The sequence below is a fragment of the Pelophylax lessonae genome (genome assembly GCF_965119305.1).
Source record: "Pelophylax lessonae genome assembly, chromosome: 6".
Classification (NCBI taxonomy): Eukaryota; Metazoa; Chordata; class Amphibia; order Anura; family Ranidae; genus Pelophylax; species Pelophylax lessonae.
In genome coordinates, this window is record NC_138773.1 from 145,456,272 (window position 1) to 145,484,010 (window position 27,739).

General features: G+C 45.6%; 1 protein-coding gene across 2 annotated transcripts in view; it reads right to left on the bottom strand.

The window, feature by feature from the left end:
* Positions 1-27,739, bottom strand: part of CLEC16A (C-type lectin domain containing 16A) — a 1,483,716-nt gene that overhangs the window by 384,850 nt on the left and 1,071,127 nt on the right. For both annotated transcript variants that reach the window (XM_082262146.1, XM_082262145.1), the window contains exon 16: positions 9,625-9,675. In XM_082262146.1, coding sequence (XP_082118272.1) covers positions 9,625-9,675 — 51 coding nt within the window. The remainder of the gene's footprint in view (positions 1-9,624; positions 9,676-27,739) is intronic.

Consider the following 27,739-nt stretch of genomic DNA (forward strand, 5'->3'; position numbering starts at 1 on the left):
AAAATGAGCGTGGATGCACGTTAATGGACTCACACTATGCAATGTACATTTTAGATGTACAATGATAAATCTTCCTAGAGGTAGATTTTCTAGCCTTCAACAGTGTAGGAATCAATGAGTCAGAAAGACCCCTATCCTTCAATACCTGGCTTTCAACAGCCACGCAGTTAAAGCAAGCGACTATAAAGCAGGATGGAAGATCAGCTCGAGACAGCAGATCTTCACTGAGAGGAAGTTTCCAAGGAACATTGGTGACAAACCTTACCAGATCTGTGTACCAAGACCGGCGAGGCCAGTCTGGAGCCACCAGAATGACCGGAATCATTTCCACCTCTATTCTGCGCAGAAGCCTCGGCAGATGTTTTAGTGGAGGAAACACATCAGCCGATACTGACCCCAAGGAGCCACCAGTGTGTCTGTGGCGTCGGCCAGAGGATCCCATGACCTGGCTACAAACCTCTGTACCTTCTCGTTGTGCCGAGAGGCTAACAGGTCCACATCGGGTGTCCCCCACCGGACACACAACAGGTGAAACACCTCTGGGTGAAGGGACCATTCCCCCTAATCCAACACATGACGACTCAAGTAGTTCACCTGCCAATTTTCCACTAGGGGTATATGCACGGCGGAGAGGGCTGGAACAAAGTTTTCTACCCATTTTAGGATCTCAGCCAACTCCCAGACCCCCAGGACACTCTTGGTGCCCCCTTGATGATTGACAAAAGCCATGGCCCTGGCATTGTCTGATTGAATCAGAACTGGACATCCTTGCAGACAATTTGTCCAGTGACTCAATCAAAGCTTTATCGCTCTGAGTTCCAGAATATTTTTTTATCACAATAATGTTTATTGAATTTAAAGACAGGACAAGAACAATGCAAACCAATGTAAAGTACAGTTGTAAAAAAGTTCAAACAGGGATGTAACAGTACAAACACAGTATTCAGGTATAATGTGGTTAGACATTGCCAAAAGAGAAGGAACGCATACGGAGGTAGAAAAATACCAACCAATGAGAATAATGTCCACAACCTGGCAGAGAGGGGTGAGCGGTGAACCCCCGGGAGCCCACCGCCGCTCCCCCCGCACCCCACATGGGCACAACAAGTGTGGGGGGGGGGGTGAGGGTGACATTCCCCACTGGAAGGCACCACGCCCCTCCAATCTCCGTAGCGAGGGAGAAAAAAAAAATCAAGGGAGTTTACCCGTCATTCTCAGCCATGAAGCCCATCTACTATCAAAGGCTATACAAGTACCTTGGTTGATAGCTAGCATACACTCAAAGGTGTAGTTGCGTTGTATTGCAATGATGACATCAGTAGTGTTGGGGGATTGTTGGGAACCCCAGTTCCTTAGTATAGCATTCCTGGAGGCTAACAGTATATGGCATACCACTTGTCTCATCCTAGGCGGGTAACGATCAATGCCGAGATTTAAAAGTGCCAGCCCCGCAGAGGGGGGCTCAGAATACCAGTGACCGTGGATCAGCTTGGAGATATTGTTCCAGAAGCTGGTTATGCTGGGACATTCCCACATAACGTGTGAGAGTGTTGTAAAGACAATTTAGACAGTTTGTAAGGGGTGTAGTGCCACCTATGTAACAGTTTAAGCATCATTTTCCAGTAGCCTATACACTTGGAATAAAGGAAGGAAGATCGAATCGCCATCCGCCAGTCCGCCAAGGCATAGGATGTATGGAGGGACTCCTCCCATTTCAGGATGGGTGATGACTTAGAGGGCACATTTTTAAATTGTAACACGTTGTAGAAGAGTGATATACCTCCTTTCACCGGGGTTGGATGTGTGAGGAATTTCCATGCCACCGACAGGATAGTCAGTTTTGGCAAAGGACGTTTGGTAAGGAATTGTGATATGCAATAGCATAGGAAGTGCAGATTAGGGGGGAGAGAGAACTTGTCCCTCATGTCTGACCAGCCACAAGGCTTACCTGAGTGGTAGAGGTCTTGCTAGTAGCGGATATTGTATTTGTAACGGTTTGGTATATAATAAAGGTAGTCAGAGAGATAGTGCCTGGATCGGAATCGGAGGTATGTCTATGGGGGATTCCTTGGAAGAGTTATGGAGAATGTGGCGCCATGCCAAGATCGAGGCTTGCATGAGGGCGACAGAGAGGAGGGGTCTCTTGGATCCCAAGCATCTAGAAACAGGAGAGACATCAAGTCCAGGGCGTCCATCGCCACAGACTCGATGTCGGTCCAACGAGGGTTGCCTTAAGTGCGGAACCAAAATTGGAGTTGGTTCAGGATTGCCGCGTGTCTATAATCATTCAGGTCGACTAATCCCATGCCACCTACCGGTAAGATGAGGTATTTACAGGCACAACAAGGTTTTTTGTGTTACCAGAGAAACCCATGAAGGGATTTGGTTAGAGACTTAAACCGTAGTGGCAGTGGTATCCGGAGAACTCTGAAATAGTTTAGGATTTGCGGGAGAATTTAAATTTTATAGGCCGCCAGCCTGCCCACCCATGATAGTTCTGTTTTGGCTAAGTTGCGCAATTGAGAATTAAAAGCTAAAATAAGCGGCTCATAATTTGCTTTGGCTAGGGACCTGACAGATGTGGTAAGGGTGATACCCAAGTATGGGATCTCGTCTCGTGCCCAGGAGAAGGGCATGTCCTCCTGCAGTTTGTTCTTGACTGTGTGAGGAACTCCCAAATCCAGAATAAGGGACTTGGAGCAATTTACTTTATAGTATGAGATTGCACTGAAGGCGTTCAAGGTATTCAAGACTTGGGGCAGTGACCGTTCGGGGTCCGTTAAGAGGAGAATCCTGTCATCAGCAAACAGGCTGATGACGCAAGATTCGCCTCAAAACTGGAAACCCGAGAAGAGGGGCTGACGACGGATCATTTCTGCGAAGTGCTCAATCATGAGATTGAAGATAGTGGGTGACAGCGAGCCATTCAAAATTAGAAAGGTTTTTGAGAGGAGTCCCGACATGTATACCTGGGCAGACAAGCATGAATATAAGGCCATGATGGCCAATCTGATGCTTCCCTGGAACCCAAAATGGGTTAGGACTTCGGCCATATAACCCCAATCCACTCTATTGAACGCCTTCTCTGCATCGATAGACAATAGCAGAGAAGGCGTTCGAGTGACCTCAGCATGATGAATAATATTAAGAATTCGGCGTGTTGCATCCGGGGGCTGCCCACCTCGCGTGAACCCCATCTGGTCCTTTTTAATGAGTAATGGAACAATGGTGGAAAACCTGGATGCCAATAGTTTGGCATTTATTTTTATAGCAGAATTCAGTAGGGAAATAAGCCTAAAATTGGCCGGCGTGGTGGGATCCTTACCCGGTTTGGTAAGCGTTACTACGTATGCTGCGAGCATATCTTGGGGGAAAGCGGAGGTGGCAGCTGCTCAGTTGAACACGCGGGACAAGTGAGGTGACATAGACATGGAGAACATTTTATAATATTCATTCGGCAGCCCAACAGGGCCTGGTGACTTGCCATTGGGAAGAGATGTTATGACTTTATCAATTTCAGGCACAGTGATGGGGGAGTCCAAGTTTTGTAGCTGGGATGCCGAGAGCATCAGCAGTTCCAGCTTATCTAGGAAGGCACGGATTTGCCCTTCTGTCGGCTGAATGGTAAGTTTGTCGTCTTTTAGATTATACAGATTTCTGTAAAAGTTGGTGAATTGGTCCGCGATGTCTTGGGGGTTGATAATTTTGTGCTTGCAGGTGGGGTGGAAGAGGTAGGCGATTTTGGCTTTCGTTCTAGCAGCTTTTAACCGGTTGGCCAGGTATTTGCGGAGTTTCAGCCGTCTGAGGTGGATATCGTACCTCTGCATCAGTAGGACCCAGAGATCCTCATGCAGTTTTCGCAGAGGGTTCGATAGCGCCAGGGACGGTGTTACCTTGTTTTTTTGTTCAGTGTCATGTATCTCAGCTAGGAGGGAGTTGAGGTGACAGTCATAGTGTCTCTTCTGCCTGGCACCCTGTTGGATTAAGACTCCTCTGATATACGCCTTGAGCACATTACAAAGCAAAAAATCATCAGGGGTAGTTGGGGCATTAAGCGATCTCGGATGGGCTTGATACAATCCGGGTCATGGAGAAGCCTGGTGATCTCGGATGGGCTTGATACAATCCGGGTCATGGAGAAGCCTGGTGTTGCAGTGCCAGACAGGGCACGGAGTTGTTCCCCTCCCTTCTGCAATTGTTATAGAGACGGCTGCGTGGTCCGATCAGGTAATGTCAAATACGTGTGAATGCGATATGCGCTGTAGCAACCACTTGTCAGAGAGAAACAGGTCTATACGAGAGTATGAACGGTGTCTCGGGGAAAAGTACATATAGTCTCTCTCATTGGAGTGTTGACACTGCCATATGTCATATCAGTCTTCTCTGACAAGCAACGTGTTTAAATAAGGGCCCCTTCTGGGAATGGTCTGCGAGTCAAGTGGAGTCAAGTGCAGGGTCCGCTACGAGATTAAAATCTCCACAAATCAGTGTGTGTCCGTATTTAAGCTGGCTTATTTTGTGGAGGACTTTCTTCACAAAGCGAGGTTGATGCACATTCAGGGCGTATATCGCCGCTAGGGTATAAGGTTGGGAGTTCATGTCGATAATGTAGCGCCCATTGGAGTCAATGACGGAGTCCTTTAAAAGGAAGTTAACAGTGTTCCGCATGGTTATAAGAACCCCTTTCGCTTTAGATTCCTAGCATGAGATGAATACATGAGGGAACTGGGGGTGTGAGCATTTAGGTGTTTGGGAGGATGCAAAGTGTGTTTCCTGTATACAGAGCACATCTACCTTGTGTTTCAGAGCTTCAGTCCACATGGAATATCTTTTAGCGGGGTGATTCAACCCCTTGGTATTAAGTGATAAACATGTAATGGTCATGGGTGTCTATGGCATGTGTATCATGCAAATAAACGTGGTAGCTTACAGAAACCATGGAAGGTCCGGTACTGGAGGGTGCGGTGATGAATGAATGGTCGGTGAGGCCGGGCGGCCAGTAGGCAATGGAAGAGCAGCAGTGATTCACATGTAGCTTCACACAGATACCTGAAAAATAAACTGGAGCAACAAAACAAGGGAAGGAAGCGAAAAGGGAGGAGGAGAAAAGGATAAAAAAAGGAACCTCACAGGATTCCGGGGGCATTGGGAATGTTCTTATGGTCAGGGGGTATGGTGGGATGTCCACTGAGGACCCACCGGGACATGATCATGAACCAAAGGTGGATGGTTGTGAGCTGCTGCAGCCTTCTTCTTCTGTGAGGAGCGTTTCCTAGACACAGTCTGCCATTCTGGTGACTGGAGGTGTTGCGGGTGGTGATGGGAAGAAGGTGGAGGTGAATCAGGAATGATGCCCCATTGGCTTAATCAAGAGATCCCTTCCTCCAGGTATGAGACAAGCACAGTAGTTCCATTGTGTGAGATGGAGAGTGTCGCAGGGTACTTCCACTTATGTGGTATCTGGTGATTTTGCAGGGCCTTCGTGACAGTGGCCAGGTTCCTCCTGCACTGAAGGGTGTGCCTGAAAAGGTCTGGTAAGATTTGAATTGATGCATAGGCTGGGGGAAGTTGGTCCTGCTTGTGAAATTGCTCTAACAGGATTTCTTTAGTTTTGTAATAGTGGACTCTTAGTAACACATCCCTAGGTATGTCATCAGCTAGGAAGGAGGGCTTGGGGATCCTGTGGATCCTGGGAATTTGTGGTCCTGGACACAAATTTCTTCAACTTCTTGTTGAACCTGGATGCCAACAGATCTACATCTGGTACCCCCCCCCCCCCCCCCAAGCGTAGGCAGATTGATTGAAAAATCTTGTGGTGTAAGGACTAATACCCCGAAAACATCTATTGACTCAAAAAGTCTGCCTGCCAATTCTCTATTCCCGTAATAAAAACTGCTGTCAGGCATGGCACAAACTTCTCTGCCCAACACAGGATAAGGTGGTCAACCTCTTTCTGGACTGACCGACTCCTTGTGCCTCCTTGAAGGTTAATATAAGCCACAGCCATGGCATTGTCAGATTGTACCCTGGCAGGGTGACCCTGAAGCCTGGACGTCCAGAGTTTCAAAGCCCGACTGACTGCTCGGATTTCCAAAATGTCGACGGGAAGACCTTTCTCTACCCAAGACCATTTCCCGTGGACAGTGGCTTCCTCCAGAACCGCTTCCCAGATGGAGAGACTGGCATCTGTAGTGACTAATTTCCAAGTCACTGGAAGATAGGATTTCCCATTCTCTATATTTCTGGTCAACAACCACCAATTTAGACTCTGACATACTCTTGGTACCAAAGATATGGATCGGTCCAGAGACTGAACCTTTCTGGTCCAGGCAGACAGAATGTTGTTCTGTAAGGGTCTGGCATGGAATTGAGCATAGGGAATTGCCTTGAATTCGGACACCATCTTCCCTAGTAACATCATGCAAAGGCGTATAGAAGGATATCTCAGCCTTACTATGGACCGAACCTGATCCTTCAGGTCTGCCTTTCTTGCTGGCAAGAATATCTTTGTCTGTGCTGTGTCCACAAGACGACCCAGATATTCCAGGTGCTGGACCGGCTGTAATGCTGACTTTACCAACTTCAGTATCCAACCCAGACGTTCTAGGAACTGTACTGGGTGGAGGACATTTTGGCTTAGAGCCGAAGCCGATCAATCTATTAGTAATAGATCGTCCAGATATCCTTATTTAGATATTCCTCTGGACCTTAGAACAGCCAATACTAGAGCTAGGAACTTCGTAAAAACACTTGGAGCTGTAGCTAACATGAAAGGCAGGGCCACAAACTGAAAATGACGGCTCTCTATCGCAAATCATAGGAACCTTTGATGAGCCTGGACTATAGGCACGTGAAGATTTGCATCCTTGATGTCTACGGATGCTAGAAATTCCTCTCCCTGCAGGGAGGCTATGACTGAACGAATTGACTCCATCCGGAAATTACGAACATTCAGAAACTGGTTAAAGCTTTGAGATCCAGGATAGGTCTCACATCCCAGTTTGACTTGGGGACTTTGAACAGGTTTGAGTAAAAACCCTTGAACTTTTCGTTCTCCGCAACTTCTATTATCACTGGTCCAATGCCAGAAAGAGACCTTCTTTTCAGGGGATCTGACGGTAAACTTGACCTTATAGACTGGGGATATGGGAAGACCCGAAATTCCAGTTTGTACCCCTGTGAAATTATGGCAATAACCCAGTTTTCTTGGATCGATTCCACCCAAACCTTCCTTAGTGATGTAGTTTGCGGCAGAAGTACTATGCCTGACAACCGTAATGGCTCAGATGCCTCTGGCTCTTCAGTAGACACAGTGGAATAACGGCTAGGACCTTCAAGGCCTGACGGAGGCATCACCCCGTGATGTGCCAACTTTCCAACTGTGCCCCCCCTGGTCCCTTTTTTGAGCAGACATTGCTTGAAAGACAAACTTAAGGTACTATCTAGAAGTGTACTCAAGGCTAGTTCCAAGCTTATACAGCCTAATGCACACAGGACTTATTATCCTCAGATACAGGACCTGTTTGTGCCAGTAACATAAACCCACAGTGACTCATGCAACCCAGCTGCTGCTGCTCTGTGTCCCTTTCAGCCTATGACAGAGGCTAGAGTGTTGGAGAAAGTTCCTTACAGAACGCGCCTATTTATGCATGTGCGGTGCGATACATGGCATCTGCGTGCACGCCAATTGCGTTAGAACACGCCCACCATGCAGCATACACCTGTACTTAAAGGCGAAGATTCCAGTGCACGCGCAAATAGGCCTACACCATAGACACGTGATCAAGGCAGAGACAAACATGCAAACGCTTATGCGCCAGGGCGAACCTAACAAACATATGGGGTGAGAGGAGCTTAGGCTAAATCTTGTTTGTCACAGCTGATACTATTTGAGGTGATCAGCTCAGGGTAAAACACAATGTGAAACAATTAGGCAAAGAAACAATGATTTAAATCAAGCTTTGCAACAATCCCATGACAGCCCCAACAAGATGTAACTTGTAAGAACCACATCCACCTCATGGAGGGACACATATGGCACATGGTCTCTGATCTTCTAAAAGGAATAATAAAAATAAAATATTTACAATTTACAATTATGCCAGCAATTTTTACCTTTAAGGTTTGCTGAAGAAGTAAATATTTTAAAATGGACTCACCAGTCCTGCCAAAGGATTCTGTTTGAAACAGGAATCCAATCTTCACTCATCACAGCAGGCTTTGTCTTGGTGACCTTTAAGGACTGGGTCCCCTATATAAGAGGGGCCACAGCCTTGGACCTGTAGATTACCTTGCACGGAGCACCTTTTTGGTTTGATATTCCAAGGGTTAGGATCCCAGGGTCCAACGCCTAAAAAGGACAACATTACAGGCAAAACCTTGTATCTGCTTCCCGAGGCTCAGGTACTATCTTTTTAGTCCATTGACTATTTAGGATGGATCTAATCGCTTAACCCCTTAGATTCAATGATCTTTTAAATCTTAGTAAATAGCAATCTTCTGTCTTCTTTTGAAGAGAAAATAAGAAAAATGTTGAGAGACTCTCCACAGTGACCATCACCTTTAGACACTGGCGAAAAAACGGAGGTACTTCCTGTGTGGGAGGGGTTATATAGGGGGCATCAATTCTGATTGGTTGCCAGTGTCCTTCACCTAAAGGTGGCTATTTAACCCATATGTTATGATTCATGGCTCTGTGTCCCGTGATGTACGAAAAGAAAGAGAAGTTTTAAGCTCTGCAGCTACTGAAGATTGGTGCTTAAAGTAAAGACAAATCTTTATTAAAAATAAAAATTAAGGGGTCTGTCTTAAGGTGTATTCTCCTCGGACAATAGCAAAAAAGCTGAGAGATGATGGGAGTCAGAGGGTTTATGCTGGACTGTTCCAACAGCTCTATCATCACCACAATCCTGAAGGTAGCAGCATAGCCCTTTGTCTCTGAATATCCCACGGTGTCCAATGAGTGATTAATAAAATGGTTTACCCTCACAAGGGTTGTTTCTACCCCCAGACAATGCTTTAGCTTCCTGGCTAATATGTCATACTGGATGCTGTACTCAGTGCTCAATCTGCCTCATACTTGTGGCTGACACATAAGCACAAGTTTTCCAATAGCAAGCAGCTTTCTTTGGGGGCACTGGGAGAAAGAGAGGAGCAAACAGTGCTACCGGACACCAGAGGAGGTTCTAACCTTTACAATCACTTTAGGGTAGGGGCAGGCTCATTGGTGTGCCTGCTATAAATGGTCAATTTAAGTTTGTGTTAATATAGTGTATTCTTTAAAAATATCTGGATTACAGTTTATGTCAGTTGCATGACACCAAAAGTGCCAAACTCTAGTCTACCAGCCATAATAGTGACCATTTAATAGTAAAACAGGATGGGGTGGAGCTTCTTTTGCCAATACAAAGAGCAGAAAACCAGTGTTGTCCCTAATATACTGTACTTCTAAATAATTAATCTAAAAATAAACCAACTGTAAAAGTTTGAATCTGGCATAGAGGACTAAATCAGCACTTCTAGATGGCACAGTGCACAAATGAGCAAGGGCATTAATGTACAATAAAAATTTGGATCCAAAGGCTTTTCAGGGTTGTTTGAAGTTTCACGAATAGAGAAACTTACCGCCATGCTTCTGTACTCATCTTCAAACACATCCAAAAATATTTCCTCACCCTAAATGGAAAACAGAAAAAACAGTATGAAAAGTCAAGCCTCCCCAATTTCTTACAACAGAATATATAAAAAAACTTTTTTTCCTAAATTTTAAGCAAATTAAAAAAGTGAATCTAATTATACTGCATTTAGTGTGTGAATTTACTTCCAGGTGTTCATCCTCCTGTAGTAAAGTGTAGAAACATCATGTTTATTACAGAAGATTGGCTACAGAATATTTACTTGTGATCATGTTATTAATCTCTTCTGGACCGCCCACCACAGATATACTGCGGCAGACTGGCCCTCCTGCGCGAACCGATGTAGCCCTATGTCGGTCGCGTGCCTGCAGCTAGGGGGTGAGCGTGCGCTCCCGCCCCCACTCGGCATCGGGAACTCCAATGCACAGGAACTCCGAAGCACAGGGCCGGCAGCACCCGCGATCGAACCCCGCTGAGACAGAAGGACGGTCACCTATTGTAAACAGAGCCGACTGTTCTTCTCTCTGGAAGGATGACAAGTCTCTGTGATAATTTCAAAAGCCCAACCCCCAATACAGTTAGAAACACTCCCCTAGGCTTACATTTAACCCCTTGATCACCCTATGTGTTAATCCCTTCCCTACCAGTGTCATTATTACAGTAACAGTGCATATTTTTAGCACTGATTACTGTAGTAATTTTACTGATCCCCCCAAAAGTGCCGAAAATGTCAGTTAGGGGTCTAAGGCGGGCGAAACGCGTCGACGTAACTTCCGGGCAGCGGAGCTCAGCAGCGTCATTTCCTGTTAATCACCGTGGAACACACGACGGCAGCACCACGGAAGTAAAGGGACTAGCTGCATAGGATTACTCAATGCTGTTCAATGCCACTTATTGATGATACCTTTGTGAGTATTATTTTTTACCTTTGATCTTAATAAACCCTACGGGCCTCACTATGTATGGCTTCTTCCTTTTCTTTTAAAACCCATATTGGAGAGAGAGAGAGAGAAGATGATTAACCACTTGCCTACAGTGCACATTCACCCCCTTCCTGCCCAGACCGATTTTCAGCTTTCAGCGCTCTCACACTTTGACTGAGAATTACTCAGTCATGCAACACTGTACCCATACAAAAATTGTGTCCTTTTTTTCACACAAATAGAGCTTTCTTTTGATGGTATTTGATCAATACTGGGTTTTTTATTTTTTGTGCTATAAATAAAAAAAATACTGAAAATATCGTGAAAAAACGCATTTTTCTTTGTTTCTGTCATAAAATTTTGCAAATTAGTAATTTTTCTTCACAAATTTTGGCCAAAATGTATACTGCTACTTATCTTTGGTAAAAATAACCCAAGTAAGTGTATATTATTTGGTCTTTGTGAAAGTTATAGAGTCCACAAGCTATGGTGCGAATCATTGAAAATTGATCACACTTGATCACACCTGATGTACTGAAGGCCTATCTCATTTCTTGAGACACTAAAAAGTCAGGAAAGTACAAATACCCCCCAAATGACCCCTTTTTGGAAAGTAGACATTCCAAGGTATTTAATAAGGGGCATGGTGAGTTTTTTAAAGTTGTAATTTTTTCCCACAATGCTTTGCAAAATGAAGATTTTTTTTTTTTTTTTTACAAATTGCCGTATTAACAGGTTATTTCTCTCACACAGCACATGTATACTTGCAACTACACCCCAAAACACATTCTACTACTCCTCCTGAGTATGGCGATACCACATGTGTGAGACTTTTTCACAGCCTGGCCACATACAGAGGCCTAACATCCAAGTAGCAGCGTCCGGCATTCTAGGAGCACAAATTACACATATAATTTCCTGACAACCTATCGCACTTTTGAAGGCCCTGGAGCACCAGGACAATAGAAACCCCCATAAAATTACCCCATTTTGGAAAGCAAACAGCCCAACGTATAATTTTTGAGGCATAATGAGTCTTTTGAATTTGTCATTTTTTTCCACAAGTTTTTGGAAAATGTGGAAAGAAAATGAAAACACATTTTTTTTACACAAAGCTGTCCATTTATGCAATATTTCTAACACATAGCATGTACATAGCAAAAATTGCACCCCAAAATACATTCTGCTATTCCTCCTGAGTATGGCGATACCACATGTGTAACACTTTTACACAGCCTGGCCACATACATAGGCCTAACATCCAAGTAGTGCTTTACACAAAGTTGTCCATTTATCCACTTTAAGACTGGGCCTATTTTTGACACTTGGTGTTTACAAGCTAAAATCATTTTTTTTGCTAGAAAACTACTTGGAACCCCCAAACATTATATATTTTTTTTTAGCAGAGACCCTAGAGAATAAAATGGAGATCGTTGCAATATTTTTTATCACACCATATTTGCGCAGCAGTCTTCCAAATGCGATTTTTTTGAAAAAAATTCACTTTTTTGAACTAAAAAATAAGAAAACAGTAAATTTAGCCCAATTTTTTTCCATAATGTGAAAGATAATGTTACGCCGAGTAATTAGATACCCAACATGTCATGCTTAAAAATTGCGCATGCTCACAGAATGGCGCCAAACATTGGTACTTAAAAATCCCCATAGGCAACATTTTAAAAATTTCTGCAGGTTACTAGCTTAGAGTTACAGAGGAGGTCTAGGGCTCAAATTATTGCTCTCGCTCTAACGATTGCGGCGATACCTCACATGTATGGTTTGAACACCGTTTACGTATGTGGGCGGGACTTGTGTATGCGTTTTCTTCTGCGCGCGAGCTAACGGGGACAGGGCGCTTTAATTTTTTTTTTTTCCTATTTATTTTATTTATTATTTTTTTATTTTTACACAGTTTAAAAAAAAAAAATGTTTTGATCATTTTTATTCCTATTACAAGGAATGTAAACATCCCTTGTAATAGAAATAGGCATGACAGGTCCTCTTTATTGTGAGATCTGGGGTCAAAAAGACCTCACACCTCACAACTAAGGTTATTGATGCGAGAGCCGGAAGTGGGAGGAGCAAGCAGCAGCGAGCAGCTGGAGGAGTGTGTGTGGAGGAGAGCGTGGAGGAGAGACCAGGGTGACACGTGCGGGGGAGCCGCACTAGGTCACCAGAAGCCGGCGCGAGTGCAGGGGACAGAGAGACCGGAACAGAGAGCGGGACCGGGACGTGAAGGACCGGGACTGTAAGCCGCGGCGGTAGACGGCGGAGCGGCGGCTGCGGCGGTGAACGGACACCACACAGTATTGAGGAGGGAGGTTCACGGAAGCAGGGGAGGAGGAGCAGCGGCGACTGGTGAGTATCTCTCTGCAGCTGTGTGACGTGCTTTGGGACCTGTGACTGACGGACTGACAGACCAACCTGTGACTAACTGACCATCCTGTGACTGACTGACCATAGGGATCTGTGACTGACTGACCTTAGGGATCAGTGATTGCCTGACCATAGGGATCTGTGACTGACTGACCTTGCTTGCGACCGTTAACGACTGACTGACTGCTCTGCGACTAACAGACTGTTCTGCGACTGACAAGACTGTTCTGCGACTGACAAGACTGTTCTGCGACTGACAAGACTGTTCTGCGACTGACAAGACTGTCTGCGACTGACAAGACTGTTCTGCGACTGACAAGACTGTTCTGCGACTGACAAGACTGTTCTGCGACTGACAGGACTGTTCTGCGACTGACAAGACTGTTCTGCGACTGACAAGACTGTTCTGCGACTGACAAGACTGTTCTGCGACTGACAAGACTGTTCTGCGACTGACAGGACTGTTCTGCGACTGACAGGACTGTTCTGCGACTGACAGGACTGTTCTGCGACTGACAGGACTGTTCTGCGACTGACAAGACTGTTCTGCGACTGACAAGACTGTTCTGCGACTGACAAGACTGTTCTGCGACTGACAAGACTGTTCTGCGACTGACAAGACTGTTCTGCGACTGACAAGACTGTTCTGCGACTGACAAGACTGTTCTGCGACCGACAAGACTGTTCTGCGACCGACAAGACTGTTCTGCGACCGACAAGACTGTTCTGCGACCGACAAGACTGTTCTGCGACCGACCGACGGCGCTCTTGACTGATCAACCGTGAGTATTTTAGAGACTGGTGAGTATCTTAGCGACTAGTGAGCATTTTGCGACTGGTTAGCATCTTGCGAGGGTTAGCATCTTGCGACTGGTGAGTATATTTGCAACTGGTGTGTATCGGGTGAGTATCTTGCGACTGGTGAGATTCTTTGCGACTGGTGAGTATCTTTGCGACTGGTGAGTATCTTTGCGACTGGTGAGTATCTTCGCGACTGGTGAGTATCTTCGCGACTGGTGAGTATCTTGCGTCTGTTGGATCTTTGCGACTGGTGAGTATCGTTGCGACTGGTGAGTATCGTTGCGACTGGTGAGTATCGTTGCGACTGGTGAGTATCTTTGCGTCTGTTGGATCTTTGCGACTGGTGAGTATCTTTGCGTCTGTTGGATCTTTGCGACTGGTGAGTATCTTAGCGACTGGTTAGTATATTAGCGACTGGTGAGTACCCCAGGTTTTGTACCAGGGAAGTTAGAGGTAGTGTAGGTTAGGAAGAGCAGTTCGTTAATATATCCCCATAGAGTAGTGGGTAATAATGTCCGACAGGATTGCGGATGCCACTCAGTGCACTTCTTGCTGCATGTATGCGTTCCTTGATGAACCATTCGAGGGCGAATACTGCTGTGCAAGATGTGAGCAACTTGTTGCTCTGGTAGACCAGATCCTGGACCTACAGAACACAGTGGCAACACTGCGTGGCATCAACAACCTGGAAAGGAGCTTGGACATTACCTATCAGGCGCTAGTAGGGGCCAGCATAGAGGAGGGAGGAACAGAGGAGACGCAAGCAGCAGAGGTACGCAGCTGGGTGACTGTTAGGAAGGGTAGAGGGAGGAGAGCCAGGGAGGCCAATCCTGAGTTGGTACACCCTAACAAATCTGTCGAGTTGCAGGTTGAGGGGGATATCAGCTCAGGGGTGGCAGAGCTGGAGCATGCACCCTCCCCCAGCTGCCAGGGGAGGGACGGCTCCAGGAAGAAGGGGGGCCGTAACTCAGGAAAGGTTAGAAAGGTTGTGGTAGTTGGGGACTCAATTATCAAGAGGACAGAGAGGGCAATCTGTAAAAAAGATCTCGTGAACCGAACAGTTTGTTGTTTACCGGGCGCCCGAGTTCGGCACATCGCAGATCTGGCAGACAGATTGTTGTGCGGGGCTGGGGATGACCCAGCGGTCATGGTGCACGTGGGCACTAATGACAAAGTTAAAGGTAGGTGGAGGATCCTTAAGAACGATTTCAGGGACTTAGGTAATAGATTGAGGAAAAGGACCTCCAAGGTGGTTTTCTCTGAAATACTGCCTGTACCTCGAGCCACACAAGAGAGGCAGAAGGAGATTAGGGAACTTAACAAGTGGCTGAGGAATTGGTGTAGGAAGGAGGGGTTTGGGTTCCTGGAGAACTGGGCTGACTTCTCAGTCGGCTACCGGCTCTTTAGTAAGGATGGGCTGCACCTTAATGGGGACGGTACAGCTCTTTTGGGGAGAAAGATGGCCACCAAGTTGGAGGGGCTTTTAAACTAGGAGACGGGGGGGGGGGAGGGCTCAGAAGTAGAGTCAGTCAGGAGGGAGCAGAGGACAGAAGGCAGCTGTAGTGTCAGCAGCGACAGTAGGTCCACAATGTCAATTGGCAGGTCTGTGCGGGAGAACCTCAGACCAAACAGGAATAAACATAACCGCCAATTGCGCTTAACTTCCTTAAAACTAAGAGGGGTATATGCTAATGCCAGGAGCCTAGCTAATAAAATGGATGAGTTGGAAATGTTAATACATGAGGAGGACATAGACATTGTGGGAATAGCGGAGACTTGGTTTGACCCCTCACATGACTGGCTGGCCAATGTCCAAGGGTATTCGGTGTACCGGAAGGACAGGGTAGGAAAAAGAGGGGGAGGGGTATGTCTCTATGTCAAGAACAATATAAAGGTGACAGAAAGGAGTGACATTACGGATGGGATGAGCATGGATTTAGAATCTGTGTGGGTTGAACTCCATAGGGAAGGAGAAAAGGGGAAAGTAATTGTGGGGGTTTGCTATAGGCCACCTAACCAAGGGGAGGAGGTAGAGCTGGAATTTTTAGCACTAATGGGTAAAGTGGCAAAATTGGGATCAGTCATCGTATTGGGGGACTTCAATTACCCCGACATTGACTGGGAAGAGGGGACTGCACACTCACAGAAGGCCCGCCTATTCACGGAAACCTTACTGGATAATTACATGTCACAGTTGGTGGATTCCCCTACCAGAGAAAGCGCAGTCCTGAATCTATTGCTCACTAATGACCCAGACATAATCTCGGAGGTAGGAGTCCAGGACAACCTGGGCTCTAGCGATCACAGGATGATCACATTTAGTGTAAATAACAATATAACAAGGCAAGTGGGGAACATAAGAACCCTAAACTTCAGAAGGGCAAACTTTCCAAAATTGTACTCAATGATGGAAAGGGTAAACTGGGACCAAACCCTGGGATCCCTGACCACAGAGGAAAAATGGGAATGCTTTAGGAACATATTAGGCAAAGGCATCTTGCAGTGCATTCCTATGGGAAATAAATTTAGAAGAGACAAAGCCAAACCTGGCTGGCTAAACTGTAGCGTCAAAAAACTTATTAGGGGGAAAAAATTGGCCTTCAAGAAGTATAAATCAGAGGGCACAGTTACGGCTTTCGAGCAATACAAGGAGGCAAATAAGAAAAGTAAACAAGAAATCAAGATGGCTAAAATCAACTTTGAGAGACAAATAGCAGAGGATAGTAAAAAAAACCCAAAGAAATTCTTTAAATATATCAACAGCAAAAAAACTATGGCAGAGCATATTGCACACATAATTAACAATGATGGGAGGATGGTTATAGAGGACACTGAAAAAGCAACCGTGCTGAATGCTTTTTTCTCGTCAGTCTTTACACAGGAAAAGGAGGGGTACACTGACCATGACTGTATGGTTAGTAGTAATAAACAGGACTTGCCACCATGGCTAACAGAGGGGGAAATCAGGGAAAGGCTGGATAAACTTAACACAAACAAATCACCAGGACCGGATGGCATACATCCGAGAGTACTCAAGGAACTCAGTAAAGTTATATCGAGACCACTGTTCCTGATCTTTGCTGACAGTATTAGGACAGGAGATGTACCAGGGGATTGGAAGAAAGCTAACGTGATTCCAATATTCAAAAAGGGCCAGAGGCATATCCCGGGAAATTATAGGCCTGTCAGTTTGACATCAGTAGTATGTAAACTTCTGGAGGGGATGATAAGGGACTATATCGTAGAAGTTGCTAAGGACAACAACATCATCAGCAGTAATCAGCACGGGTTTACAAATGGGCGTTCTTGTCAAACCAATCTCCTAACATTCTACGAGGAGGTGAGCTGTGAGCTAGATAGGGGGAGACCAGTGGATGTGGTGTACTTAGATTTCGCTAAGGCGTTTGATACAGTTCCCCACAAGCGCTTAATTTATAAAATAAGGTCTGCAGGTATCGATAGCAGGGTTTGCTCTTGGATACGGAACTGGCTAAAAAGGCGTGTCCAAAGGGTAGTAATAAACAGCGCATACTCAGACTGGTCTGAGGTGGTAAGCGGGGTCCCCCAAGGCTCAGTCTTGGGACCAACCTTGTTCAATTTATTCATAAACAACATTGAGGTCGGGATCAGTAGTTCGATATCAGTTTTTGCAGATGACACAAAATTGGGCAGGGCAATAACTTCACAACATGAAGCAGATATCCTACAGAATGACCTGGATAAAATAACAGAGTGGGCAACGACATGACAAATGAGGTTTAACGTGGAGAAGTGTAAGGTTTTGCACTTGGGGACTAAAAACATAAAAACACAATACACGTTAGGAGGGGAGCCCTTGGGGGAATCAAAAATGGAGAAGGATCTGGGAGTCTTGGTTGATGATAGATTAGGAAACAGCATGCAATGTCAAGCGGCAGCTTCCAAAGCCAACAGAATATTAGCATGCATAAAGAAAGGGATGCATTCCAGAGATAAGACTATAATCCTTCCACTTTATAAAACTCTGGTCCGACCGCATCTGGAGTATTCCGTCCAGTTCTGGTCGCCAGTCCTCAGGAGGGATGTGTTGGAGCTGGAGAGAGTCCAGAGAAGGGCAACTAAACTAATTAGGGGATTGGAGGACCTTGACTATGATGAGCGTCTACAATCGCTCGATTTATTCTCCCTGGAGAAGAGACGTCTGAGGGGGGACATGATAGCAATTTATAAATATCTTAATGGGGATCCCAGCTTAGAAAAAAAGCTGTTCATTCGAAGGGATCGCATGAGGACTCGAGGGCATACAATGCGATTAGAGGAGAAGCGTTTTAACCTCAGGCAACGCGGGGGGTTCTTTACTGTTAGGGCAACAAGATTGTGGAATTCTCTACCACAAGAGGTGGTTTCTGCGGGTAGTATGGTGGCTTTCAAAAGACTCTTAGACTTACATCTCAAGGATCAGAACATTCAGGGGTATGTGAGATGATTACAGCCACACATACCTACACAGGTTGAACTGGATGGACTATTGTCTTTATTCAACCTCACCTATTATGTAACTATGTAACTATGTAACTACACTAAAAAAGAAAAAAAAAAGAAAAAAAATTGTTGAAAGGAAAAAAAAAAAAGCGGCCCTTTAAACCGGTTGCTAGGCAACGTCTTTTGACGTAGCTCCGGTCCTCCAAGACCATAGAGTCGAGTGAGGGCCATCTTGCCCTCACTCGACTTCCTGTCTCTGAGGATCCGGGAACGGATAGTTTTCCCCGCTGCTGGCGGGTCCGGTAAGCTGGGAAAACGTCTGGGACGCGGCAGGAGGGGGGGGGGGCACCTCTTCCCCTGCACCGTAAGGGTAATTCCGCGGCGAATCCGCCACTGAGACCACCCTTATCTGAAAGCCGACCGCCTGCCGTTTCAAAAAATACCGGGGTTATGGGGGCTATCTGCTGCCATAACCCCAGTATTTAGCTTTTAATGGCCGACGCATATAGTCGTTAGGCGGTCAGTAAGTAATTGCATGTATATGGCAAACAGGTGACGATGACTGATGGGGTGACAGGTGACGATGACTGATGGGGTGACAGGTGAGGATAATTGATGAGGTGACAGGTGATGATGACTGATGGGGTGACAGGTGACGATGACTGATGGGGTGACAGGTGAGGATAATTGATGAGGTGACAGGTGATGATGATTGATGAGGTGACAGGTGACGATGATTGATGAGGTGACAAGTGACGATGATTGATGGGGTGACAGATGACAATCACTGACGGGGTGACATGTGACGATGATTGATGGGGTGACAAGTGACGATCACTGATGGGGTGTCAAGTGACGATGATTGATAGGGTGACAGGTGACGATGACTGATGGGGTGACAGGTGACGATGGGGTGACAGGTGACGGGCGATGGTCACTGATGGGTGACAGGTGACGGGCGATGGTGCACGGCGGTACTGATGGCAGTCTCTGGTGACCAGTGAACTTTAGGCTACATTCACATGTGAGCGCAGCGATCATGGGCAGAATCACTGCGATTCTGCCCGCGATCCAGAAATCATTGCAAATCGCGGGGCACCTGTGCGTTGCCCGTGATTTGCAATAGCACCCCAAACGCTGTGCGATGTTGCTGCGATTTCCACCTGCTGAATTGCGGTAACATCACGCAAACAACGCATGACGCCCCAAAGAAACTCTTGTACCTTTTTTGGGCGTCATGCGATGTTTGTGCGATGTTACCGCGATTCGGCAGGCGGAAATGGCGGCAACATCGCACAGCGTTTGGGGTGCTATTGCAAATCACGGGCAACGCACAGGCGTCCCGCGATTTGCAATGATTTACGGATCGCGGGCAGAATCGCAGTGATTCTGCCCGCGATCGCTGCGCTCACATGTGAACGTTATGGGTGTCAATTTCTGGGCACTGATGAGGTGACTGTTGGGTGACAGGTGACATTGGGGGGGGGCTGAGGACTGTGTGGGGACCTTTATTGCTGTGATTTTACTTTGTTACATGTGTACAGAGCAGTAACTCACTCAGCTCTTCTCCCCTCATACTGGAAACTGTGTGAGGAGAGAAGAGCTAGTAACACTGAGTTACTGCTCTTTGTTTACATTTTGTGATCGGCTGTGAATGTATTCACAGCCGATCACATAGTAAACAGTCACTGTCAGTGACTGTTTACCACCGCCGGTGACAGCTGTGTTCCTACGGAACACAGTGCCACCGACATGACCGCGCTGTGCGCTCCCGATCGCGCGGTCATCTCCCGGGCGCCTCCATTGTGATCGGCTGTGTCATTGGAACACAGCCGATCACGTGGGAAACAGCCACGCCCATTGGCTGTTTCCCCCCTGCCGGTGACGGGGGGTGTCCTGGGGACACCCCGACACCGGCAGTGCAGGGCGGCGCGCACACGATCGCGCGCCTGCCCTGCTTAAAGTGCCGCCGTCATATGACGGCGGCCCAGGATAATGGTCGCACCGCTCCGCCGTCATATGACGGCGGGCGGGCGGCAAGCGGTTAATTAAGGAGCCATTCTAAGCCGTGCATGTTATCCATCCATCCGTTTAAGGGATATCTTATGTGCCTGGGTAGCTGCATTTATCCTGCAATCCGAACAAGGTACACTATATATACTCAAGGCTCATTTATATTCTCAATCTGGTGAGTGCATCCTCATTGGGGGTCCCCCTTCTTTTCTTGAAGAGCACCTGGGCACTTTAAAGGATTTGAGCACCTTTTTGGCACTTTAGTTTCGTTGGAAGAAACCATATTTTGGACTGCACTTAATCAATTCACTTGCACTTTATATGGTTATATTATGGACACTTATTTATTGCACATTATTGCACTTTATTAATTTATATTCATCGATTATGAATGCATTTTTGCTGCAGTATATTTATTAATTTTATAGCACAAATATATATATATATATATATTTTTTTACCTGTTAGCGCTGTCTATTTATATCTTTCAACATTTTTCTGGTAGTTTACCTAGTGAGCAGCAGCTTCAGGATTTATATTTTCTCTTATTTTTTCTATTTTACTAAATTTTTTCTATTTCACTAAATTATACATCACAGCGCGGATATTAATTTATTGTATACACATGAATTTCACACCTGTTTCACGTTATCATATTGTCGACTGGAGGATTTTATTTCTTTGGACTTTGGGACTTTATGATCATTTTTTGTTTGGTTTATATTTATCTGAACATGTATATTTGGATTTAGCGCACCACCTAATTTTACACTACTGTACCTGTAAATTTAGTTGCTAAAATGTCCAAACGGTGGTACAGTAGTGCAGAGTCCTACAGTATACTGACCATGTCAGATGAGAGCGATGGGGAAGCCTCAGGGTCAGTATACAAACCTTTAAAGAACAGTGGCTCCCTGACAGATAGCTCCGATGACAGATGGGTCCCTGCTAAGGTCAGGTGTACCTGAACCCATTCTGGGGTCGCTGAGATGCAAGAACGGGATGTTTCTCGTATGCAGTAGAGTGCCAGTACTAGTGCAGCTCAACATTCTGGTGAACTGGCAAGCACCAGCGGCCTAGTACACCCTGGACCTAGACATACCAGCACTGCAGTAAGACTTGGTGACGTGGCGAGTCCCATAACTGCAGTTGAAGCTGGTGCGGTGGCTAGCACGAGTAGTGGCCTGCAGCCACCGCGTATTCGAAAACAGGCCCGTAGAGCCCACAGTGCCCTCCTTGAAACGCTGGCATATCCTAATTGGCAGCCCACTGATACTACAGCACCCGTACTTCCCCCCATTCACTGCCCAACCCGGAATTCAACTGGAAACAGCTGGTTTGAATACCCTTAATTTTTTTTAGCTGTTTTTCACTGAAGATCTTTACAGATCTATTGTGGATCAAAGTAATTTGTATGCTAACAATACACAAGAAAATCCTGGCGCTGGGAACTAGATGATCAGAAAACCCCAAAAAACTGTGGTATCAAGCTAAATAGGTGGACGGCCATGTATGAGGTTCCAGTTAATCCATGTCAGGGGTGCAGCTGTCCCATGCTCAGATCCAGAAAAGTACAAAAACACAACAAATGGATGGGAATATAAGCGCTCCCCAGAACAAATGCAAGTGGGCACAGGGGGCACAAATGAAATGTCCCAATGATGAATGGTCACACAATGATAAAATGACTCATTTAATATGAAACTGGCATGAATGCTGGTAAGCAGGATATGTCCAAAAGATAGGCAGTACCTGTGGTGGAAATCAGGGAGGCAGATGGAAACATCTCTCAAATCACACAGATGGTGGAGAAGCCCAGGGAGCGACCACACATGAGGAGTGGAGGAGAAGGAGATCCGTGGCCTGAGGGTGGTGGGGAGAAGCACATCTCCCTGTGGAACGAGCCGGCCGCAGGACCGCAACAAGCCGGCGTCTCCTCGTCTCAGTTGTCTCGAGCGGCGCCGGCAGATGATGTCATCGGCAGGTGACGGTCAGCTCACGGGAGTCCGTTCCAGGCTGCAAGACAGATGGAGATCTGACGAAGGGCTTGTCCCAAAACATGTGATCTCCATTACTACTTCCTTTTCTCCTTTTCCCCCCCTTGTGGCGCTCAACTTTTATTCCACCATCATCCCCTCACTTCCTGGATATGTCCGCTGTTGGTGCGTGACACATCAAACAGTGTGGGGCTGCCTTCACCATCTGTCTTGCAGCCTGGAACGGACTCCTGTGAGCTGACTGTCACCTGCCGATGACGTCATCTGCCGGCGCCGCTCGAGACAGCTGAGGCGAGGAGACGCCGGCTTGTTGCAGTCCTGTGGCTGGCTCGTTCCACAGGGAGATGTGCTTCTCCCCACCACCCTCAGGCCACGGATCTCCCTTTCCTCCACTCCTCGTGTGTGGTCGCTCCCTGGGCTTCTCCACCATCTGTGTGATTTGAGAGATGTTTCCCTCTGCCTCCCTGATTTCCACCACAGGTACTGCCTATCTTTTGGACATATCCTGCTTACCAGCATTCATGCCAGTTTCATATTAAACAAGTCATTTTATCATTGTGACCATTCATCATTGTGACATTTAATTTGTGACTCCTGTGCCCACTTGCATTTGTTCTGGGGAGCGCTTATATTCCCATCCATTTGTTGTGTATTTGTATACTAACCAATTCATCACTATCAATCCAATTTCACCCCTTGCCAGAGGATTTGGCTGGAAACCTATAACCTATGGCTGGTTTCCGAATTTAAGACCTTTCTGGGCCTATCCTTCAACATGGACATTACAAAAAAGAGTGAGTTGCGGTCATATTGGTCCACTGACCTAATTCACCAAATGCGTGTGTTCTCTGCTGCTATGTCCAGGCTTTGATACAAACAAATATTTTGGTTCATGCATTTCAACGACAATGAACTCTGTCATCCTCGGGGAGACCCTGAATATGACCGGCTCCACAAAATTTGGCCCCTCGTAGACCACTTCAATCAGCGGTTTGCAGCCTCGTTTATCCCCAAACAAGATGTCTGCGTTGACGAGTCCCCGATTAAGTTTACTGGCCGCCTTGCAAGCGTGCCAGATATGGGGTCAAGCTGTATAAGTTGTGTTACAGGGCCACGGGCTATACAGTTAGTTTCCGTGTTTACGAGGGAAAAGATAGCACTGTGGAGCCCCCCAACTGCCCAGACTACATAGGGAGCAGCGGCAAGATAGAGTGGGACTTGGTGTCACCCTTATTCAGACAGGGATACCACTTTTACGTGGACAATTTTTATTCGAGCGTGCCACTTTTCAGACACCTCTTTGAATTACAAATTGGCGCATGTGGCACCATGTGATCTAATCGCCGGGGCTTCCCCCAACGGCTGGTAAATGCCCCACTGAGTCTAGGGGAGAGAGCCTGCTTGAGGTGCGATGAATTGCTTGCAGTAAAGTGGAGGGACAAACGGAACATTTTCGTTCTGTCCTCCATTCACCCAGACACGGCAGTCGAAATTACTACGGTCACTGGTGTTGTGGAGAAGCCCCTTGGTGTCCACGACTATAACCGTAAAATGGGAGGGGTGGACTTCAACGACCAGATGATGGGACCGTACTTAAATGCCGTAAGGCCAGACGCTGGTACAAAAGTGTCTGTATATTTATTTCAATTGGCTATTTACAACGCTTATGTGTTATACAAAGCGTCTGCCGGAACATTATCCTTCCTACACTACCAAGAAGAGATAATCAGAGCCCTTCTGTTTCCAGCAGGTGCTCCTGCACCAACTTCCCCAACCAGATGCAGTGAGCCAGCTGCATGAGAGGCATTTTTCGGAATTCCTCCCGAGTACCCCTACCCAAAGATACCCCCAAAAAAGATGCCGTGTATGCAGCAAGCACAGATTTAGGCGTGACACCCGTAATTATTGTCCCATCTGTCCTGGCTGACCTGGTCTTTGCCACGGTGACTGTTTCCGTCGCTACCACACACTAGTGGATTATTAGCGTAGGGTACAGCATGGCACAGTTTAGGGCACACTTACACAGGGTCTCAAAAGATGTTCGATGGCTATCGACAAAATAGTTGTCATCTGAGTTATTTTTCTGTTCTTACTCTGCTCTTCTACTTATACTCTTCCTACTTTCACTTTTTTTTCATTGGTACTTTTCAGGTACCAATGTAATGTTTTATGTTTACTGTTCACTTTGCCTTGCAGGTACACTCATCAGCTGCCACACTGATTTATATATATTCTGACACAAACAGTGTTTGCGCTCAGCATATATGGAAATCTCTGATGGCAGCGCTGTACCACAGTTAAAAAAATATTAGGCATACATGGCGTTTGGTCATACCCATCATTAGAAAAGTGGGTTGGATGTTTTGGGCGGCTAATGGTGGGTGTACTACACCTTTTCTGGTGGATATTTCTTCATCCACATTGATCGATGTGGATGAAGGAATCAGTTAGGTTCTCTTTTTTTCGTTCAGCCAACAGGCTGTATGAAAATAAAAAAAAACCTACAATATATGCCAAACAAGGACCAGCAATGTATTGGTATGTTGCTGGTCTTTGAGTGGTTATTCCAGGATGATGCCTGCAGATTTAGGCATCATCTTAGTATCGTTTTTTACAGCCAGCAGTCGGCTTACATATAAAAGCAAACCTAGTGGATATTTAGCCGCTAGATTGCTTTTACAAGCAGTGAGAGGGGACTCCTCCCGCCGCCTTCCGCTGTTTTTCTCGGGCTTTCCTGTCCCACCGGTTAACCCGAGAGTGCAGCCGGTGGTTCCATTATCTGACCATAGAGCTGATTGGAGACGAGAATGGCGCCAATCATCTCTATGGCCTGAGATACCGGAAGCTATGACTTCTGTTTCGCCAGAAATAAACAGCGCCATTGGGAAATTGGGAAAGCATCTTATCACAGGAGAGATCTAGAGTCTAAAAGACCCCAATTTTTTTTAAAAAAGAGTACCTGTCACTACAGATTGCTATCATAGGGGATATTTAATTCACTGTGATACTAAAAATGATTTAGAAAAAAAAAAATGAAAAGAAAGGTGTCATAAAAACATAAAAAAGCAAAATAAAAAAAAATAAAAAATCAAGCCCCCCCTGTCCCCCCGTGCTTGCGCACGCAAGCGTTGGTCTAGTGTCATATGTAAACCACAATTGCAGCATGCATGTGAGGTATCGCTGCGAACGTCAGGTCAAGGGCAGTAATTCTTGCAGCAGACCTCCTCTGTAAGTCCAAAGTGGTAACCTGTAAAGACTTTTTAAGACTTTTAAAAATGTACATAGTTTGTTGCCGCTGCACGGGCATGCACAATTTTAAAGCAATTATATATATATATATATATATATATAAAGTTAATTATATATACACAATAGGTATGGAAGGACCCCCTTCACACACACACTTGCCTGCCATGGACCCCCCCTCTCTGGCTGCTGTCATATTGGGACCCTTCAGTTCCCGGGTTAGACGAGATGCACCGCTGCCATACAGGAGTGTATTTTTTGCTATTTGAGCTCCGTTGAGTTGTGAGTATACAGTACTCCTTTTAGCTCCCATTTTTTGATTGAACTCTATTCCAATTCCATACCTACTGTAGACTTTCATATTATTATTTTCCATAGAGATACCTTGAACGTATTGGTCTCTGAGGAAGGGAGATGTTGCTCCCGAAACGCGTCAGCCCACAATGTACATTCTAACTGTATCAATTATGGCATTTTTCATCAAGAGGACACACCAAGATGCATATCAAAAAAGTTGTGAATGTATCATTCATGTCATATGCCATTCATATTTGAGCCTTTGAGCTATATCATGTGTTTTTGAGCATATATTGCCATGTTTGTTTATAATGCAATTAAATGTTTTGCTGTTTTTATTCATATACTGTGCATGTCATTAATTCCAGCCACTGAGCACGACCTCATATAAAGTCCCACGGGCCATTTTTCTTGTTTTGACAATTTTAAAGCATGTCATGTTTGGTATCTATGTACTCGGCATAAGATCATCTTTTAAATTTTACCAAACAATTTGGAATTATATAGTGTATTTCTGCATTCAATTTTAAAAAAGTTTTTTTTTTCTGCAAAAAAATGCGTTTGGAAAATCTGTGCGCAAATACCGTGTGACGAAAAAAATTACAACATCCACCATTTTGTTCTGTAGGGACTCTGCTTTAAAAAAAATATATAATGTTTGGGAGTTCAAAGTAATTTTCTAGTAAAAAAACAAAATATTTTTTCATGTAAACAAAAAGTCACAGAAAAGGCTTGGTCTTCAAGTGGTTAGAAGAGTGGGTGATGTGTGGCTAAGATTGAGCATAAAATGCCAGGACAGTTCAAACTCCCCCCAAATGACCCCTTTTTGGAAAGTAGACATCCAAAGCTATTTGCTGAGAGGCATATTGAGTGCATAGAGTATTTTATGTTTTGCCCTAAGTTTCAGGAAAATGACAATTTGTTTTTGTTTTTTACACAAAGCTGTCACTAAATGATATATTGCTCACGCATGCCATGGGTATATGTGAAATAACACCCCAAAATACATTCTGCTGCTTCTCCTGAGTACAGGAATACCACATGTGAGACTTTCTGGGAGCCTTGCTGTGTACGGGACCCCGAAAACCAATCACCACCTTCAGGTTTTCTAATGGCATAAATTGCTTATTTCACTCCCTCACTACCTCACAGTTTCGGAGGTCCTGAAATTTCAAGAAAGAATAACCCCCCCAAATGACCCCATTTTGCAAAGTAGACACTCCAAGCTATTTGCTGAGAGGCATGGTGAGTCCATGGAATATTTTATATTTTGTCACAAGTTTTGGGAAAATTATTATTATTATTTTGTTTTTTTACACAAGTTGTCACTAAATGATATATTGCTCACACATGCCATGGGTATATGTGAAATGACACCCCAAAATACATTCTGCTGCTTCATCTGAGTATGGGGATACCCCATGTGTGAGACTTTTTGGCAGTCTAGCCGCATACCGGACCCCGAAAATCAATCACCGCCTTCAGGCATTCTAAGGGCGTAAATTGTAGTTTTCACTCCTAGCTACCTATCACAGTTTTGAAGGCCATGAAATGCCACGATCAGCAACAATATTTCCTTTGAACTGCTAGACTCGATTTTAGACCCTGATGGGAGGTACATCATACTGGTTTGTAAATTGAACAATGTGTTATATACTATGGTAAACACGTACGCTCCCAACTCGCACCAAACGAGATTAAGGTAAATCTTTAAATTGATCTCCAAGGTGCGACAAGAGAATGTGGTAGTTTGTGGTGATCTCAACACATCGTTAGACCCTGGCCTCGACTCCTCCTCTCCAGGCCGGCAGAGGTCCTCGCCATAGCAGGGTCTTCTGTTGGCTGAAGGTATGCACCATGTCTGGCGTTGCCATCACGCTGAAGAACGTTCATACACTTACTATTCGGCTAGGCACTATTCATATTCAAGATTAGAGTATGTCCTGGTGGACAAAGTGTCACTACAACGGGTCACGGCCTCATCCATCCA